This window comes from Lotus japonicus, chromosome 4, assembly GCF_012489685.1.
Source record: "Lotus japonicus ecotype B-129 chromosome 4, LjGifu_v1.2".
Classification (NCBI taxonomy): Eukaryota; Viridiplantae; Streptophyta; class Magnoliopsida; order Fabales; family Fabaceae; genus Lotus; species Lotus japonicus.
In genome coordinates this window covers 26672028-26689256 of record NC_080044.1, presented here as the reverse complement: position 1 = coordinate 26689256, position 17229 = coordinate 26672028, and the positions used below count along the sequence as shown (strand labels likewise).

At 38.6% G+C, this 17229-nt stretch overlaps 1 protein-coding gene across 2 annotated transcripts; it reads right to left on the bottom strand.

Annotated features, from left to right (window-relative positions):
- Positions 1-366: 366 nt before the first annotated feature.
- Positions 367-10563, bottom strand: LOC130715736 (uncharacterized). 2 transcript variants are annotated; one of them, XM_057565854.1, is made up of 9 exons: positions 10345-10563; positions 9703-9911; positions 9487-9520; positions 9232-9387; positions 9026-9115; positions 8513-8578; positions 8262-8353; positions 8132-8179; positions 367-677 (listed from the first exon to the last, which is right to left on the bottom strand). In XM_057565854.1, the coding sequence occupies exons 1-9, from the start codon at positions 10369-10371 to the stop codon at positions 560-562; spliced, it is 840 nt and encodes a 279-aa protein (XP_057421837.1). In that variant the 5' UTR covers positions 10372-10563; the 3' UTR covers positions 367-559. The 2 variants fall into 2 exon arrangements, with proteins under 2 accessions (XP_057421837.1, XP_057421836.1); XM_057565853.1 differs by lacking the exon at positions 10345-10563 and having other exon boundaries at positions 9703-10293.
- Between the last annotated feature and the right edge of the window lie 6666 nt (positions 10564-17229).

Here is a 17229-nt window from a genome sequence, read left to right as displayed (position 1 = left end):
TCACAAGTTAAAGGAAATCATGATCGAAGAAATTAATAATAAAAGAATAAGAAAAGAAGAAAACAAAAAGAAATTGCAAACACATTATAAATTACATTGGAATATAAAGAAGTTTCACAATGGGTGTTTCTCCTCAGTGTGTGTTTGCTGTTCTTGAGGTTTCTCCTAATCGAATTATCCCGTTAATCTCTCAGGATGCTCTAGGGGTGTAGTCTTTGCTTGTCTTTTAATTTTCCGATGTACCAAAAAGAAAAAGAGAAACTTATTCTCCTAATCCTCGTTTGTCACTTGGATGGACATATAAGCTTTTAGGAATTTTGTTAGTAGAAAAATGTATCCTTTTCTACATATAAGTGAGTTTCTATATATTTATAAACTAAATATTCTAACTACTTTACAACGGTCACTTAACCAAATTACAACACATGTCTTCGACGAAAATTACAAGGCATGTTGCAAGATGTAGCGCTAAAAATATCCTTTCCCAGTTTACCCAGAAAAGATTTTGATAATTAACCATGAGTGCTTAAAACCCTCTTCAACTATGAATATTGTGGAATCATCCCTCAAACCGGGAAGACCCAGGAAAAGATTTTGATAACCATGAGTGCTTCACCGTCACTACTAAAGCAAAGAAACCGTAGCATGGAAAATGCATGAGACCCACCGCCAAGTACCTGGAAATCCAACACGGCAAGAAATAAAACATGGTCATTTGAATAGTAGAGTTAATTTTCCTAGGTCCAACTCGAAATCAGTCACGGTTTCCTAAGTTCACGCAGTTAACGAATTTGACTTGTCTAAATCTTTAGTTGATTGGCTCAGATTTCAAAATATGAATAACGTTTGATTTTGATGAAAAATTTAAGCCAACTAATCTTAATCAGACGACTCAAATCTTTTGAATGCTGTTAATTTTAGGTTTAAATAAGTTTTTGGTCCCTAACCTTTACAAAATGCTTGGTTTTCGTCCCTCGCCGGAGCAAATGTGAGTTTTAGTCCCTAACCTTTGTCAAAAGGTTTGGTTTTGGTCCCTCCGGAGCTCTGGGTCAACGCCGGAGCTCCGGTGGCCCAAGTGGCATGGCCACGTCAGGTTAATGAGCTGACGTGGAATTTGTTTTTATTTTAAATTTAAAAACATAATTAATTTAAAAAAATACTTAATTTATTGGCTTAATCCTCATATTAGTCCATGTCTTTGTGTCGCCGTCTGAACCAGATCCCTGACCGGAAAAAATTGTGGATTAAATCCCTCTCTTTTAAAAACGTATGGAGCCAGTCCTCGTCGGAGCTCAGAGCTCCGGCGAGTGATGATATGGTATGCTGACTGTGTAAATGAAGCTGACATGGCACTAAAAAAAATAATAATTAATTTACACATAATATAATTAACATAATTAACCTAACTCTAATTCTAAACCAAAACTAATTAAACAATCTTAATTCCCCCCAACTAATCCTAATTCCCTAACCAATTACCCCAACTCATCTTCTTCAGACTCAGAAACACAAAAGCTCACTTGTTCCACCTTCAGCTGAAACATTTGACCCACAGTTTATCATCATCGTTTGTTCCAGTCAAATCAACAAGCACAGAAAGCACAAACCTTGTTCTTCCAATTAAGGTTTTGGTCACGCTTTTGGCAACAACAGCAACAACAACCTATGAACTGTTATCACGAGATCCAGTCGAAACCGAGAAAAAAATGAAGAAGGAGAAGAGGAGGCAGTGTGAAAAATGTTGAGGGTGGGGGTGGGTTTGTTTGCTCCGATGAGTGATTTTTATTTTTGAACAGCCAAATTAATGAATAAAAAAGGTAGCATTAAGGGATGCTACAAACCCATGTACACAGCAAGTGCCAGATCAGTACAGGAAAAACAAAAGAGTACATGGGCTAGTAAAGAGAGAAGACACTAGACTAAAAGAGACAGCAAAAACCAATAAATGAAGCTCCCGTGGGTTTTTGGGGTTCGGTTGGGGGTTTGATTCTGGGTTAATGGGTTTGATTTGGAAATCTGGATTCTGGGTCATGCTCTGGTCTTCCTTCTTCCTCTCCTGCAAGTTCTGGTTATGGGTCATGCTACTGCAACCTCTTTTCATCTCCTCCCCTTCTTCATCATCTTCATCCTCAATCCCTCCCTCACACAAACCAAAAAAACCCAGATCTGAGCAGATTGCATCCAATGCAAATTTCGTGTTTTTGTTTTCCTTCGCCAAAGCTGGACTCGGTGGTTAGAGAAGAGGAACGAGTGAGGAGAAGAGGAGCGGAGGGGAGAAGAGAAGAGGAAGTGGAACGCGATTGAAGATTTTGTGTTTCGTATACCTCATATTGTGGAATTCCAGATTGTGTTGTGTGAGGTATACGATTGGGCATTGGGATAATTTGGGGGAAATTAGGAAAAGATTGGGAGGAAATTAGGTTATGTGAATTAGTTTAGGGTTAGGATTAGAAATACTTAATTTATGTTGATTAAACCTTAACTTTTTAATTTTTAATTTTTTTTAAAACCACATCAACACTAGTAATACAGTCAGCATGCCAAATCATCACTCGCCGGAGCTCCGGGCTCCGGCGAGGACTTGCTCCAGACGTTTTGCATTGATGAGGACCTTTTCCACAAATTTTTCCGGTCAGGGACCTGGTTCAGACGGCGACACAAAGACAGGGACTAATTTGAGGATTAAGCCTAATTTATTTAACTTTAATCCCTAATCAAATCTTTAATTTTTTAACTCTAATCCTTCTTCATCATCTTCACCATGTGCTTAAAAAAATCACCTTGATCATCTTCAACAAAACCCAGAAAATAAAAACCAGCAAACCCAGATTGGAACAACGTTCTTCATCTTCATCTCACCATTGAAGATTGCATATCCAAAATATATTAAAGTGCACAAGAAGTGCTAAAGGTAACGAATACAGATACAAGGAGAAATCAAGACCTTGCAACATCAATCCTCATCCTTTCCAGACCTTTCAAAGGGGAGGAGGAATCAACTTTTATACAGACACACACAGGGCATAGTAGCAAAAAAACAGAGAGGCTTTCCTTTCCCTTTCCCTGCATTACTCTAAAGTCTCTACACCTGGCAACAATCCTCATCCTTTCCAGACCCGTATCACCACAAGCAGAAAAAATTGCAACTTTACCATTTATTTGGGCGCTTGAGTTTGGAATTTGGAAACCCTAATTCCCCAAATTGAAGAAGAAGCTTTTGTTTCATGGCGGTTTCTACTATAGCTTTATACGCGAGTCCACCGAGCAATTTGTGTTCAATGCCGCATCCTTGCCCGCACACTTCCTACGACTTTGAATTGGGGTCTAGATCTTCCTCGCCGGCTCCGACAGCGACGATAGTTGTCGCATGATTCGGTGGTGAAGGAGAAGGAGTTGATGGTTGAGAGAGAAAAGTGATGGGTGCTGGAAAAGGTTCGGTGAAGACAATAGTTGAGAGGAGGTGGATTCAGTGGTTGATGGAGGTCTTAGTGAGAGGAGAAGGCTGTAAGACCCAAGTTTTTAAGCTTATGCTAAGTGAATAAACTTCTTATTCACGATTAGGGTTGATGTAATGTGAAGGGAAACCTGAACGAAAGTTTATTAAATGAAATATATTTATGAAGGAGAAAGTTCAGGAAAAGCTCAAGGATTGCATTATGATCGATAAAAGTTATAGTACGAACGTTTTACGCTTAAACCTAGGTCAGAAACCCTAGTATATAGCTAATTTTCACTTTTAGGCACGACGGAAGTTAATTCCAAAAATCTTCAGAGAGATGTTAGAACTTCTCTTTTTCCATATATCAAAATCGTTTCGAGGCGAAACTCTAGGATCTACGAATGTCCGATTCCAATCATCGGAAGTTTGCCGAAACCGAAACCCTGGTATTTCAAAACCCTAGAATTTCTCGACAATGAAGACTTTATCTATTTAGAGCTTCAAATGAATATTCTACACGCGTACACCCATTTCTCTTGATGATTTCAATCTTTCTTCAGAAGGAAGTTTTCCATTCCGACATTCGATGCAAAAAGCAACTTATCGGGTAAAATAGTTTTACACCGACTTTGCACCGACTTTGCATTAGTTGCCAAAAATACAAGGAGACATCTTCTTAGCTTAGGAATTCCTTTGCCAAAACCTATCTTAGAATTCATGGAGAATGATGCCGGAAAAATCTGATTCGCGAAACTTTCATTTTCCCGCGAATTACCATTTTCTATATATAGCAAGAAAGGTGAGAAAAATTACAAGAACTCCTCCATTTTCTCTCCAAGGCCGCGAGCTCCATAGAAGGAAGAGGAAGAAGAGCTTTTCTTCAAACCTCGCTTGATCGTTGATCCGTTAGTCGCTGCTTCAAGGTTTCGAGGTATAGTCGCTAATCCTTACCTCCGATCGCTTTTTCCATAGCTTTTCTGTAGAGTTTTCTGAGTGGATAGTTTATGGGTTTTTGCAAAACTATCCTGAATCTTTCATTTCTGATTCTAAACCTCTTCTATATGTGCCCAAGATCACTTCTGCCGGATTAGATTTTCCGTTATGTCGCCGGAATTCCGCCGGAATCAATTCTAGCCTAAAATACCCATTTATGTAGTTTTTGAGTAAAGTTCCAACCTTTAGGCTGAAAACTATCGCCTTAGCTTAGTGCTAGTAGGATTAGTTGTTATAAACGTCGTTGGTGACGTCCCTGCAAAATTTTATTTTTGGGATTTCAGTTTTGAAAATCCTAAGTTAAAAATCATGACCAAAATACCCCTGCGACAGTTTTTGATCCGATAATTTTTCCGAGTTCAGAATACCCTTAGTTACGGCTTATGAAAGCATAGGAACCAAGTTTGATCGAAGAAAAATCGAGCCCCTTAATTGTGAAAAGTGGCCGAGCCTATTAGAGGGGGGAGGAGGAAATTTCCTTTTCCGAAAACTTGTCCTTTCGCGCTAGATTATCGTACCTTAGAGTATAGATTACTTCGAGTAACCTTAGTAAGTATCGATAACTTAGTTTCCGATAGATTCTTATAGTATTCTGTGATTTCATTGTAAAGGTACTTTCGAGGATTTCCCCGAGGACCAACACTTTGAGTGCGAGGAAGCACTAGTTGATCATTCTGGAGAACTTTCAGGTGAGGGCTTCTCACTGAATCTCTAGTTAATGCTTAGGGTCGATGTTTCGACATTGTTTACTGTTTATGCACTGAGATTGTGTGTGATTGAAAATGTTTTCTGAGGCTTCAGCTGACAATGTAGATGATTCATCTACTGAATGTTTTTGAAGATTGACTTACATGCTATGTGCTATGTGGGTAATCTAGGATGTGTGGTGCATGCTTTATATGCTAAGTGCTAAGTGTTAATGTTGAGATTTCTTGATATATGACATGTTGTTGACTGTGATGATTTAAATATGCTTTACACTGGAAATCTGAGATTCTGAATGGTGAGAATAGCGGGCAGGTCATGCCGATTTTATTTTGAGAGTTTTGAGAAAGTTTGATAGGACGAACGAGGTTCGGGCCTTGATTTTGTTTAGTGGATCGAGACATCCTCTGGAGGCGTCTTGGGATTGGTAGATCCTGTAAATGTATAAGACTTGCGATAAGACAAAATGGAATCTATTTTATAAAGAAAACTCATAAGACCTTAAATAACCTCTAAATCTTTAAGTAATGATAATAACCTCGAAGGAAGGCATTGGAAGTCAAATCTTAGTTTTGGAAAAACGAGGAGTGTCGTCGGATCCAAGTGTTGAGTATGTCGTTGTTGTGCTGTTGGAGCAGCGTTGGTTGTTGTGCTGTTGGAGCAGCTATGTTGTGGGGCTATCCTGGGGATAAGTCCGGGGAACCGTTAGTTCCCGAGTATGTGATACTCTTGTGCTGTTGGAGCAGCGTGTGTTATTGTGCTGTTGGAGCAGCGTGTGTTGTGGTGCTGTTGGAGCAGCTATGTGTCGTTATGAAGTGTGTCTTTTGGTCGCAGAATCGACTTTACCTTAGGGTAAGCTTTTAGAGACTTTAACTTCCCTAGAACACGTGGCGACGTGTCGAGTGAGGTCGGAGACGTTGTTTGACTAATCATTTTGCATAGATGCAACATTAATGAGGTATTAACACAGGACGTACTCTGGACCTCGTCGGTTTCCAAAATGGTCATAAGACCCGGAATGCCGTGAAAGAGCATTTGTAGACGTCTCTTGTAGCAGACCGAAATGGCAGGCCTACGGGTTTACTGCTGATCTGACTACCCAGTGGGAGTAAGAGACATCACGGGCCGAAATGGCACCACCGTGGCTGGTGAAGGGCTGATCCGATGATGTCCATCCGTTCCGGATTGCATATTGGTTGACTGGGTTAACCTGCATACATATCACGCAACATGCATACTGACTTAGTTGATGAGTGTGGTTGCTAATTGATAAACTTACTTGGAACATGCTAATTGTTATTATTGTCGTTATGATTTTGTGGAACATGCAACCCTAGGAATGATATCTCTAGTTATAAGCCTAAGTGGCTATCTATTATTTGTACCTATTGGGTTTATTATCTACATAGTTCTTTAGAGTTGACCCTTGCGTCTTCTGTGTGTGTTTTGGCGGACAACGCCTTTTGTCAGATGAATATTGCGGACTGGTACACCATGGTCCACCCTTCGGGGGGGATTAGGTATGAGATGATCGATCAGGACGACCCCGGGTCGTGGGTGGTTGACCCCGCGAGCCACCGAGCGACGTATTCGGGGCGTATCATGGAGGATCACGTGGACAGTGGAGGACTCTTGAGGTCAGGAGTGTTGAGGCGATGCTCTGTCAGCTTCAACTTGCCACCGGGCGTTCACTGTGGACCGGGATTCGGAGGAGCACCGCCGCCACCGTCATCTTCAGAGGAGGAGGATCCCTCAGAGGAGATTCCAGTGGGAGTGCCTTCGGCAGGGTCTAGTGCACCCTCCGTTGCGATCATTGATGATCAGGGTTCGGGCCCTAAGCCCGTGAGTCCAGCATCGGAGCGCACTGCGGTTGCGAGAGGAGGACGGATAGGGTTAGTAGACTTGGTCGTTCTGGATTCTGATTCAGACGACGATCATGCTAGCACATAGTTTTGAGTGTTGGCATGAGCTCCTCGAGTTAGGATTAGTGTAGGAGTAGAGTTTTAGCTCTGACAGTCTTGCTTCATTTGTTACTTAGGGGACAGGGTAGATCCGCCTATAGCTTTTTGTGTGGTTTCCTTACGGGAATCACAGAGAGTTGGTTGGACTTAGGAGGTCTTATTTTCAGGCCATTGGGTCAGCTGATTCTCAGTTTTGAGGGATGGTGTTGCGGGCACTTCACCCTTTTCTTTTGGTTTGTATATATTGCCTTCGGGCGTTACACTTTTCTTTCCGTCACTGGAGGTTTACTCGTGACGAGGTTACTACTACAGCGGGGCTGTCTATATATTGTATATTAGTTCTGATTATTGTTATTGTTGGGTTTTATTTAATTCAGTCTTGTCTTAGTTATTATCGAAAAAAAAATATATTCACGTTTTTCCGCATTAAGTTTATTTTGGTTACTAAAGTGACGCCACCGAAATCGGAGTGTTACAAAGGCGGTGCTGGTGGTTCAGGTCAGGGAAGAGGAGCTGCTTTTGTTTCATTTGAATTTTCCCTTTTTAATGTTTATTTTAATTTTAATCAATATATGAAATTAATTAGAGGGTAAATAGGTTTTTATTAATATTTAAATTTTCTTTTTCTAATTTAAAATAAAAACAAATTCCACATCAGCTCATTAAACTGATGTGGCTATGCCACATGGGCCACCGGAGCTCCGGCGTTGACCCAGAGCTCCGTAGGGACCAAAACCAAACCTTTTGACAAAGGTTAGGGACTAAAACCCACCTTTGCTCAGGCGAGGGACGAAAACCAAGCATTTTGTAAAGGATAGGGACCAAAAACTTATTTAAGCCTTAATTTTATAATAGAAACAAAATAATATTTACTGCCAAATATAGTCTGGAATTCTTATGCGTGTTGAAATGTCAAGTTAATCTGTGCCTATCCTATATATGGACATGTTGTCAATCATTGGCACAACTTATTTATAGTTTTGGTTAGTTAAATTTTTTAGAAGCTCATCAATATAAATATTTGTGAACATACCATAAAGGGGCATATTTGGATGACAAGTCAAGGAAGGGATAAGGCCACCTGTAACAAAGGTTATCAAATTATAAAACAGAGCTTACTCTTGTGCAAATTAAAAACCAAAACTAGGGATGCACAATGTTACCCAATTGAAAAGCAAGCATGGATGATCCACTGAAAAATCACAAATGCAGCTGTCCACAACACAAAGTATGCAATCCGAAACATTGGAAATCTCTGCATATAGCATGTGTCAATAACAAATAGTATTGTTAATTTGAAGGTTTGAACTTCGTATATGAAGGGATAAGTTACTATTGTCGGCAGTGGATACTCGAGCTCACCAAAACTTGATAGTTAATGTAAAATAAAATCACAGCTAAAGCCCAATCTTACCATGCAATTCAATGATGTGTCACCGAGGAGGAAAACAGCATTAATTGTATGCATACAAAAAATCAACTGCAAAAGGAGAAGTGCAAATATTTTAAAATTTTAAAATTAAAGAAAAGCATCTCATCTCATGGTATTTGAATTGTAGATTCACCTTTTTTTCTCACCTTCATTTGCTTCATCATAATAATTAAGAAACAACATGCACTCATCAGATTTACACTAATCTAGATAGGCCTTTCAGAGTTTCACCATAGTTTTCTTTTTCATCAAAACAGTGTGGTACTTGTTTTAGTTTGAACCAAAGTGAAAGAAGAGAAAATTGAGTACTGTTTTCTCAACTGTTGCTTTCAAAAATGGAAGACAGTCATGTAATATCAATGCAAATCTCAAATTATGTAAATCTTTCTTTAAATATAAAACTAGTAATTAGATCAAGAACACTAACATTTTTATGATATTGGTATAATTAGCCTAAACTTCCAGCCGAAAGGATAATGTATTGATCACACTTACAAAATCCAGACCGTAATCTTTGTTTGTTCGAATTGGATAAATGATGAACCAGAATACAGAGTCAGTGAGCAGTACAGCACCTGCACAGGTCTATATAATTAAAAGAAAGAGAGAAAAAAATTATATCAATAAATTGCTCCTGATTCTGATGAAAAATTAACTCCTGACATTTGTTAATCACACAATGCAACCCAAAAACAAATTACCTGATAAAGTATTTGGAAAATGTAACCCCATACACCAGCAATTTTCCGAGTATGATAAGTGCCTAGCTCTGTGTCAAAAGCAGCACTATTGGCACCTCTGTCTTCAAATTTATTTTGTTTAAATAAACATCCATATAAAGAGAATAATGATCCAAGCTGAAATTGAAAATGACAGTACAAGTCACTTAATTTGAAAAGATATGGACTGAAAACATTTTCATGCTAAAAATATTTACTTCAATATATAAGTGTTACCCCAAAGTAAATTGTCAGCAGCGAAAAGGTCAATCTGTTCAGCACAAGGAGAAAGCAAAATTATACAACGAGAGGATTTAATTATAAAAAAAATGTTGGTTATAAAAGCAGTGTGTGTAACAATTTCTTTTGACTTTTTCTTTCTTATGCAAGAAATCATAATAAGTGCTTCCACTTTTAACATGTTATAATTGAATAGATGCAAACAAGACTTACTGAGTGTAGAAGTAAAATATGCCAGCTCCTTCAGCAGCCACATTAGCAATAATCAAAGCCAAAAGCACAATAAAAGAAATCACTCTATAAATAAGCAGCCATGAAGGATCGATTCCTATTAGACATGTGTTCCATGCTTCATCCTCATATACCAATCCAGCTTGATTTTCTCCCCTCTGATCAGGTCTTGTTTTCTTGAATCCTTCATGCTTTAATATTAAAAAAGATGCAAAAGTCAGGGAGATTAAAATCCACACTGCACATAAGAAGAACCTCCAATTCAACCAATAACTTGGAGTAGTAGTATCTGAAGTTGTGGTGGGTTGCCAAGTATGGGTCGATGATTCTGTCAAGAAACTCATGATTTATAAAGCAGTCACCACTAGCAGATGCTTAAAAGAGAATGCATAAGCATTATCACAAATATTAGAAATGCAATCAAACATCCAAAACAGAAGCAGAGGATTTTGATTAATTTTTTTTTTTGATAAGTCAGCAGAGGATTTTGATGATTATGTTTATGCAGAATGTTGAAACTCAAGACATGGGAGATGATGAGCAAAACTTAAGACTCAGAAGTACTACATAACAAGCTTCTTGATCAAATTTTTGAAGGCAATTAATCAAAACTAGATTCCTTACTTGAGATGTGTTCAGCCAAAAGTCCATAAAGTTCAATACTTCATCCAAATGAAGGTGTAGTGCTCACTGTTGATCAGTAAAATTGAGAGGGTCGAAGATGCTTTGCTTTATCTTTTGTGGTTATATGTCTAAGAAGGAGATACAGAGAGAGAGAGAGAGAGAGAGAGAGGAATCAAGTTGCGTGAAGAGTATAACGGTATTTGCTTTTTGGGTTTGTGGGCTGATCTCAAATTCTCAATAACCTTATAGGGAACACACTTCTTTTTTGGTATAATAGGGCACACACTTAAGAATAGAAGATTCATCACTATAATATAACTTGATAAAGCAGAAACAATATAATCTTTTTTAATAAATTATTCTCATTTATTTTTCCTACTGATTTTAAAAACTGAAATCAGTAGTTTCAGACTTTTAGGGTTTGTATCTTTAGTCATTCACGGTCATTATATATATATATATATATATATATATATCTCATGTATAAAACTCTTGCTCTATATAAAGGGGTCTACATAACATAGTGGTTTTGGTTCAATCACGAGCATGCACATTCTGTGGTAAATATGTGGTGAATAAAACATGAAATTTTTTCCTAGATATTAACTAGTTTTGAAGGGTGTGGATCTCTGAAAAGAGAGGTTGGTGATGATACAAATAAGGGAGAAGGAGGGCAGTAGGTTGTGCTTTACTTGATTTAAAGTCTATGGGCTGGTTATATTTAGCAATCAAGTGTTTTTTATGTTAAGCCTTATGTTATGTTGGCGGCTTACAATTCTGACTTCTGACTAGTAATGCATATGGCAACATGTGGGACTGTTCTAGATTCTTAATTCTTTAGAACATGCATAATTTTTGACATGTTAGTTGAACTTAAGCATCATTTAAATTGTTGAAAATCTCACACAATTCTATGTGATATTGACTTCATTTTCTCTGTTAATCAACTTCAAAAATGATATTGCTTTGTGCTTAGATTTTGTTTTCTGAATTCAAAGTTTCATGAACTCTTTCATATTCTACATCATATGAAATATGCAATTAATCAGTAGATGCTCTCTGTTGTTCCTTTGTTGTCATCAATTTTGTTAAAAACAACCTGATGTCCTAGCCGATGTTGTGACATCTGCCTTGGTGAAGGCCAGGACATCCGCCCCTGCTGGCATGCAAGTGGGTCCCTTATGGTTATGTTTTATGGTATGTTTTGTGCTTACTTGAAGGTGAAGTAACTGATTGTTGGGAGCCAATTGCGGGTTGTTTATTGTTGGAACAAATCTGTGATTAAAAGATTTGTTTCTATTTTATTTGTTGATCACTCATATTAGATCTTGGAAGATTCTCTACTGATATGAGTTGGATCAAAGTGTTCTTCAGCCCAAATAAACCCTAGCCACCTCTGCTGAATTATACATATATAGACAAAGACCTGAAGCTTGAGGAGATCGAGAGAATTACCTTGAAGATCAAGTGTTCTTAAGAGTGTCAGTTGTTCTTTGTCTTTGTTAGTTGTGAACTAGTCTTGCTCACTGATTCTATAAAGTGAGACTGAGTTCTGTGTTGTGTTTGAGTGTCAAACAAACCTTGTGTTATTGTTGTTACCAATCACTGTGGCAGTGATTGAGGAAAAGTGAGAGGGGCTCTCATACTTAGGTTGTGGTTCTAAGTAGAAGACCACTGGGTAGATTAGGTTAAGAACAATGAACTTGATGTGTTCATGTGTGTCTGTAATACCTAGATCTTGAGATAGTGGAATTCCTTTTCATTGGGAGAAAGCTAACCAGACGTAGGTGTAGTTTCACCGAACTGGGTTAACAACTTTTTGTGTCTTGTTTCTTTTAGTTGTTTTTGTGTTCATGCTTTTCAGTCATATGATGTTCTAATCGATTGTCCCAGCATCGTGCAGGACATTTGTTCTAAGGGATCTAGATTTTCAATTGGCATCAGAGCATGCACCCCTGTTTTGTGTGGGTGAGCTCCAGGGAGATATTTTCTTGATCTCATGGACAATAAGGAGGGAGGATCGATCAACAGGCCACCAATCCTGGATGGCTCCAATTATGACTACTGGAAGGTTCGAATGATAGCCTTTCTCAAGTCTATTGATATCAAAACTTGGAAGGCTGTTGTCAAAGGCTGGAAGCATCCTGTCAAAGCTCAAGCAGAAGGAAGTACATATACTCCTGAAGAAAAACCTGAGGATGAATGGACAAGTGCTGAAGAAGAAGCTTCTCTGGCAAACTCAAAAGCAATGAATGCTATCTTCAATGCTGTGGACAAAAACATGTTTAGATTGATTAATACTTGCACTGTAGCCAAAGATGCTTGGGAGATTTTGAAAACAGCACATGAAGGTACAACCAGGGTGAGGATGTCTAGACTCCAGATGCTTACTACTCGTTTTGAGAACTTGACAATGACAGAAGATGAGACAATTTCTGAATATCACATGCGTGTGCGTGATCTGTCAAATGCTTCATTTGCTCTGGGAGAACCTATGTCAGATGAAAAGCTTGTGAGGAAAATCTTGAGGTCTGTAACCAGCAAGTTTGCAATGAAGGTCACTGCTATTGAAGAAGCTCAAGATATTAGCAGTTTGAAAGTGGATGAGCTGATTGGTTCTCTGCAGACTTATGAGTTAAAGTTGGGTGAAAAACCTGAAAAGAAGACCAAAAGCATTGCCTTTGTCTCCAACACCACTGAAGGAGATGATGCTGATAGTGAAAGTGAGAATCTATATGAAGCTCTGGCACATCTTGCTAGAAAATTCAACCGAGTTCTAAGGAAGATAGACAGAAGGACTAGGCCAAATGTCCAGGACATTAAGTCAGACAACTCTAAATCCTACAATTCCCAGCGAAAGGTCAAAGAAGAGGACAAATCAGGCCAAAACAAGGGTGTTCAGTGTCATGAATGTGAGGGTTATGGTCACATTAGATCTGAGTGTGCAACCTACTTGAAGAAACAAAAGAAAGGCATGGTAGTGACATGGTCAGATGAAGATACTGAGGATGAGGAAGAGTTATCTGCCAACAAGGTTAATGCCTTCTCAGGGGCTGTCAATGACTCAGATTCCAGTGGTGATGAAATGACATTTGAGGATTTGGAAGAGACTTACAAACTCTTACATGTTAAATGGAAGGAAACTTGCAAACATCTGAAGGAGCAAGAAGATGAGATGGAACAAGTTAAGACTGAAAATGAAAACCTGAGGGAGACCATTGATAAACTGCAAGATGACTTGGATAAATGGAACTCAAAATTAAAGGATCTTGAAACTGTTGAAAAAGCCAAGCTTCTGTTAACTATAACTGATCTTCAAGAGAAAGTAGCTACACTGACAGCCAAACTGGAAAATACCTACAAGTCAGTGCGTATGCTGAACAGTGGATCTAATATGCTTGAAGAGATCCTGGAAGAAACAAGCAAGCAAGGAAAGAGTGTTAAAGGCATTGGTTTCAGTTACAAGTCTGAGAATAGAGGAAATCAGAAAGCATCAAGGAAGTTTGTAAGAGCTAAGGAAAACTCTGAGTTTAAAAACCCAGAGAACAATCGGATGTCAAGCCCGATGTCACAACATATGCCTCAACATCCTACTACTCAGAAGGCTACTGCTCAAACTCCATGGAGATGTCATTATTGTGGTAGGTTTGGTCACATTAAGCCCTACTGCTTCAAGCTATACGGATATCCTCAGATCCAGAAGGTTCTCAAAACATCTAAGAAAGCTTGGGTACCCAAAGGAGAAGTTTCATGTCTTATAGCACACACATCTTTGATAGTGGCTGCTCAAAACACATGATTGGGAATAAGGAATATCTGGAAAATCTCAAGGAATACTCCAGTAAATCAGTCACCTTTGGAGATGGTGCTAAAGGAAAAATCAAAGGCATTGGGAAATTGGTAAACTCTGGATCTCCTAATCTGAACGACGTTCTTCTTGTCAAGGGATTGGCAGCAAATCTAATCAGTATATGTCAGTTGTGTGATCAAGAGCTGAATGTGATGTTTAGCAAGACTGAATGCATGGTTACCACTAGTGATCAAGAGATTGTGATGAGAGGTGTCAGGTCCAAAGACAATTGCTACATGTGGATTCTACAAGAGAAAGCCCAAGTGTCTAGATGTTTGATATCAAAGGTGGATGAGTTGAATCTATGGCACCAACGTCTAGGTCACATCAATCTCAAGAGTATGCAGAAAGTTATCTCTAAAGATGCTGTTCGAGGGCTACCATAACTGAAAGTAGATGAAGAAAAGATATGTGGAGAATGCAAGATTGGAAAGCTGACCAAAACATCTCATGCAAAGCTTCAGCATCCAACTACAACAAAAGTCCTTGAACTTCTTCACATGGACTTGATGGGACCCATGCAGGTAGAAAGTCTAGGAGGTAAGAAATATGTCTATGTTTGTGTTGATGATTATTCCAGGTTCACTTGGATTGACTTCATGAAGGAAAAATCAGAAACCTTTGACATATTCAAAAAGCTATGCCTGAAACTTCAAACTGAGAAGAATTGCTCTATAGTAAGAATCAGAAGTGATCATGGAAGAGAGTTTGAGAACTCTAAATTCTCTGACTTCTGTGATTCAGAAGGAATAAGCCATGAATTCTCAGCTCCAATTACACCTCAGCAGAATGAAATTGTTGAAAGGAAAAATAGGACTCTCCAAGAATCCACCAGGGTTATGCTTCATGCAAGGAAGATTTCCAACAAGTTCTGGGCAGAAGCCGTGAACACAGCCTGTTACATTCACAATAGAGTAACCATTAGAGCTGGAACCACAGTCACTCTATATGAACTCTGGAAAGGAAGGAAGCCAACTGTGAAACACTTTCATATCTTTGGGAGCAAATGTTATATTCTGGCTGATCGTGAACAAAGAAGAAAGCTAGATCCTAAGAGTGATGAAGGAATTTTCATGGGATACTCTACAAACAGCAAAGCTTACAGAGTGTACAATTCTCGAACAAAGGTAATGATGGAATTTGTAAATGTCTCTATTGATGATCAACCAAATGAAAGAGAAGACACTGGTGCAACTGAAGATGATGATGGTCCACATGTCACAGCCGATGTCCCAACTATTGACCTCGACATTGAATCAGAAACCAGTTCTGATGAGCAAGATCACAAGATGACCTCTGCAAATAAAGCTCCATCGATCAGAATTCAAAAGAATCATCCTCAAGAGAATATTATTGGTGACCTCAAAGAAGGAGTTACTACCAGGGCTAGAAGCTATATTGCTCATGAATGTTTTATATCCAAGTTAGAACCCAAGAATGTCAAGGAGGCTCTGACAGATGAATACTGGATAAATGCTATGCAAGAAGAACTTGATTAATTCAGAAGAAATGAAGTATGGGATCTCATTCCTAGGCCTGAGGGAGTAAACATCATAGGAACCAAGTGGATTTTCAAGAACAAGTCAGATGAGAATGGTGTAGTAACTAGAAACAAAGCAAGGCTGGTGGCTCAAGGATACACTCAGATTGAAGGAGTAGACTTTGATGAAACCTTTGCTCCAGTGGCTAGGTTGGAATCCATAAGACTTTTGCTTGGTGTTGCCTGTCTTTTGAAGTTCAGATTATTCCAAATGGATGTCAAAAGTGCCTTTCTAAATGGCTATCTGAATGAGGAAGTTTATGTTGAACAGCCAAAGGGATTCACAGATCCACATCATCCTAATCATGTCTACAAACTCAAGAAAGCCTTGTATGGATTAAAACAGGCTCCTAGAGCTTGGTATGAACGTCTTACAGAGTTTCTGGTGAGGAATGGCTATTGCAAGGGAGGAATAGACAAGACATTATTTGTGAAAAATGAAAGAGGAAAACTCATGATTGCACAGATATATGTTGATGATATTGTGTTTGGTGGGATGTCGAACGCGATGGTGGAAAATTTTGTCCAATAAATGAAGTCAGAGTTTGAGATGAGCTTAGTTGGTGAATTGAATTACTTTCTGGGACTTCAGATCAAGCAAATGGAAGATTCCATGTTTATTTCCCAGAGTAAGTGTTGGTCAATTCGCAAGTGTACGAATACCTCCGGGTTTTAAAATATCGAACCACAGGGATTGTGAGTGAGAATTGTTGATTTAAGCCTAAAGTTTGCAAGTTCTTAAAACAGTAAAATTTAGAAATTGATTTTAGTTGATTGTGACAAAAGATTTGCAAAAGAGCAATGTTGAAAATGATGTAAATAACAATTGATGGAAAATTGCCTTGGGTTGCTGATCATCTAATCCATTTCAGTCCACCTATCCTATGCATGTGAATCCTTGATTAAACTCTTGTTGTTATAGCCTATGTACTTACTAGTTGATTCCTCACAAAAGTAATTCTCTCAAATTGAAAGATAAGCCCAATTCCTTGTGTACTTAAACATTCAAAAGAGGTATGATAGCATGATTAATCAGGCCAACAAAACCCTACCCTCACTCTATTCCTAGAAGCAAGTATAGAAGGATCTATTCCAATTCATGTCCCTAAATCATAACAAATTTCCATTTGATTATAATCTAGCCTATAGCAAAGGTGCACCAAAGCTAAACATGCAATAAGGAATTGAAATACAAGATTGAATCAAGACTCATGCATAGAGATAGGATTTACAAACTAAAATTTCATAGATTCTCTTAACCCAAAGCAAAAAGTAAACTAGCCACTCATGGCTAGTGAATTCATAAAGGAAATGTAAAGAAAACCTGAGAAGAAATACAAGTTGGAAGCCTCCCTTGGCCCCAAAGTTCTCCTCAGCTCTCAAACTTGATCAAAAATGAGTGAAATGTCCAAATGTATCAAAGAAATTGGCCTAAGCCTTATTTATAGGCAAAAACAAACGAAACTGGGCGCTCAAGCGCCAATTCAGAGCGCCT

Bases quoted from the DNA above. Each gene is read 5' to 3' on its own strand.
- LOC130715736 (XM_057565853.1), bottom strand. From the start codon at position 10,064: ATGAGTTTCTTGACAGAATCATCGACCCATACTTGGCAACCCACCACA. The intron at 8,354-8,512 runs GTAAGATTGGGC...TGCTATATGCAG, and splicing joins ACACATCATTGAATTGCATG to AGATTTCCAATGTTTCGGAT. The intron at 678-8,131 runs GTATGTTCACAA...TTGGATTTCCAG, and splicing joins TCCAAATATGCCCCTTTATG to GTACTTGGCGGTGGGTCTCA.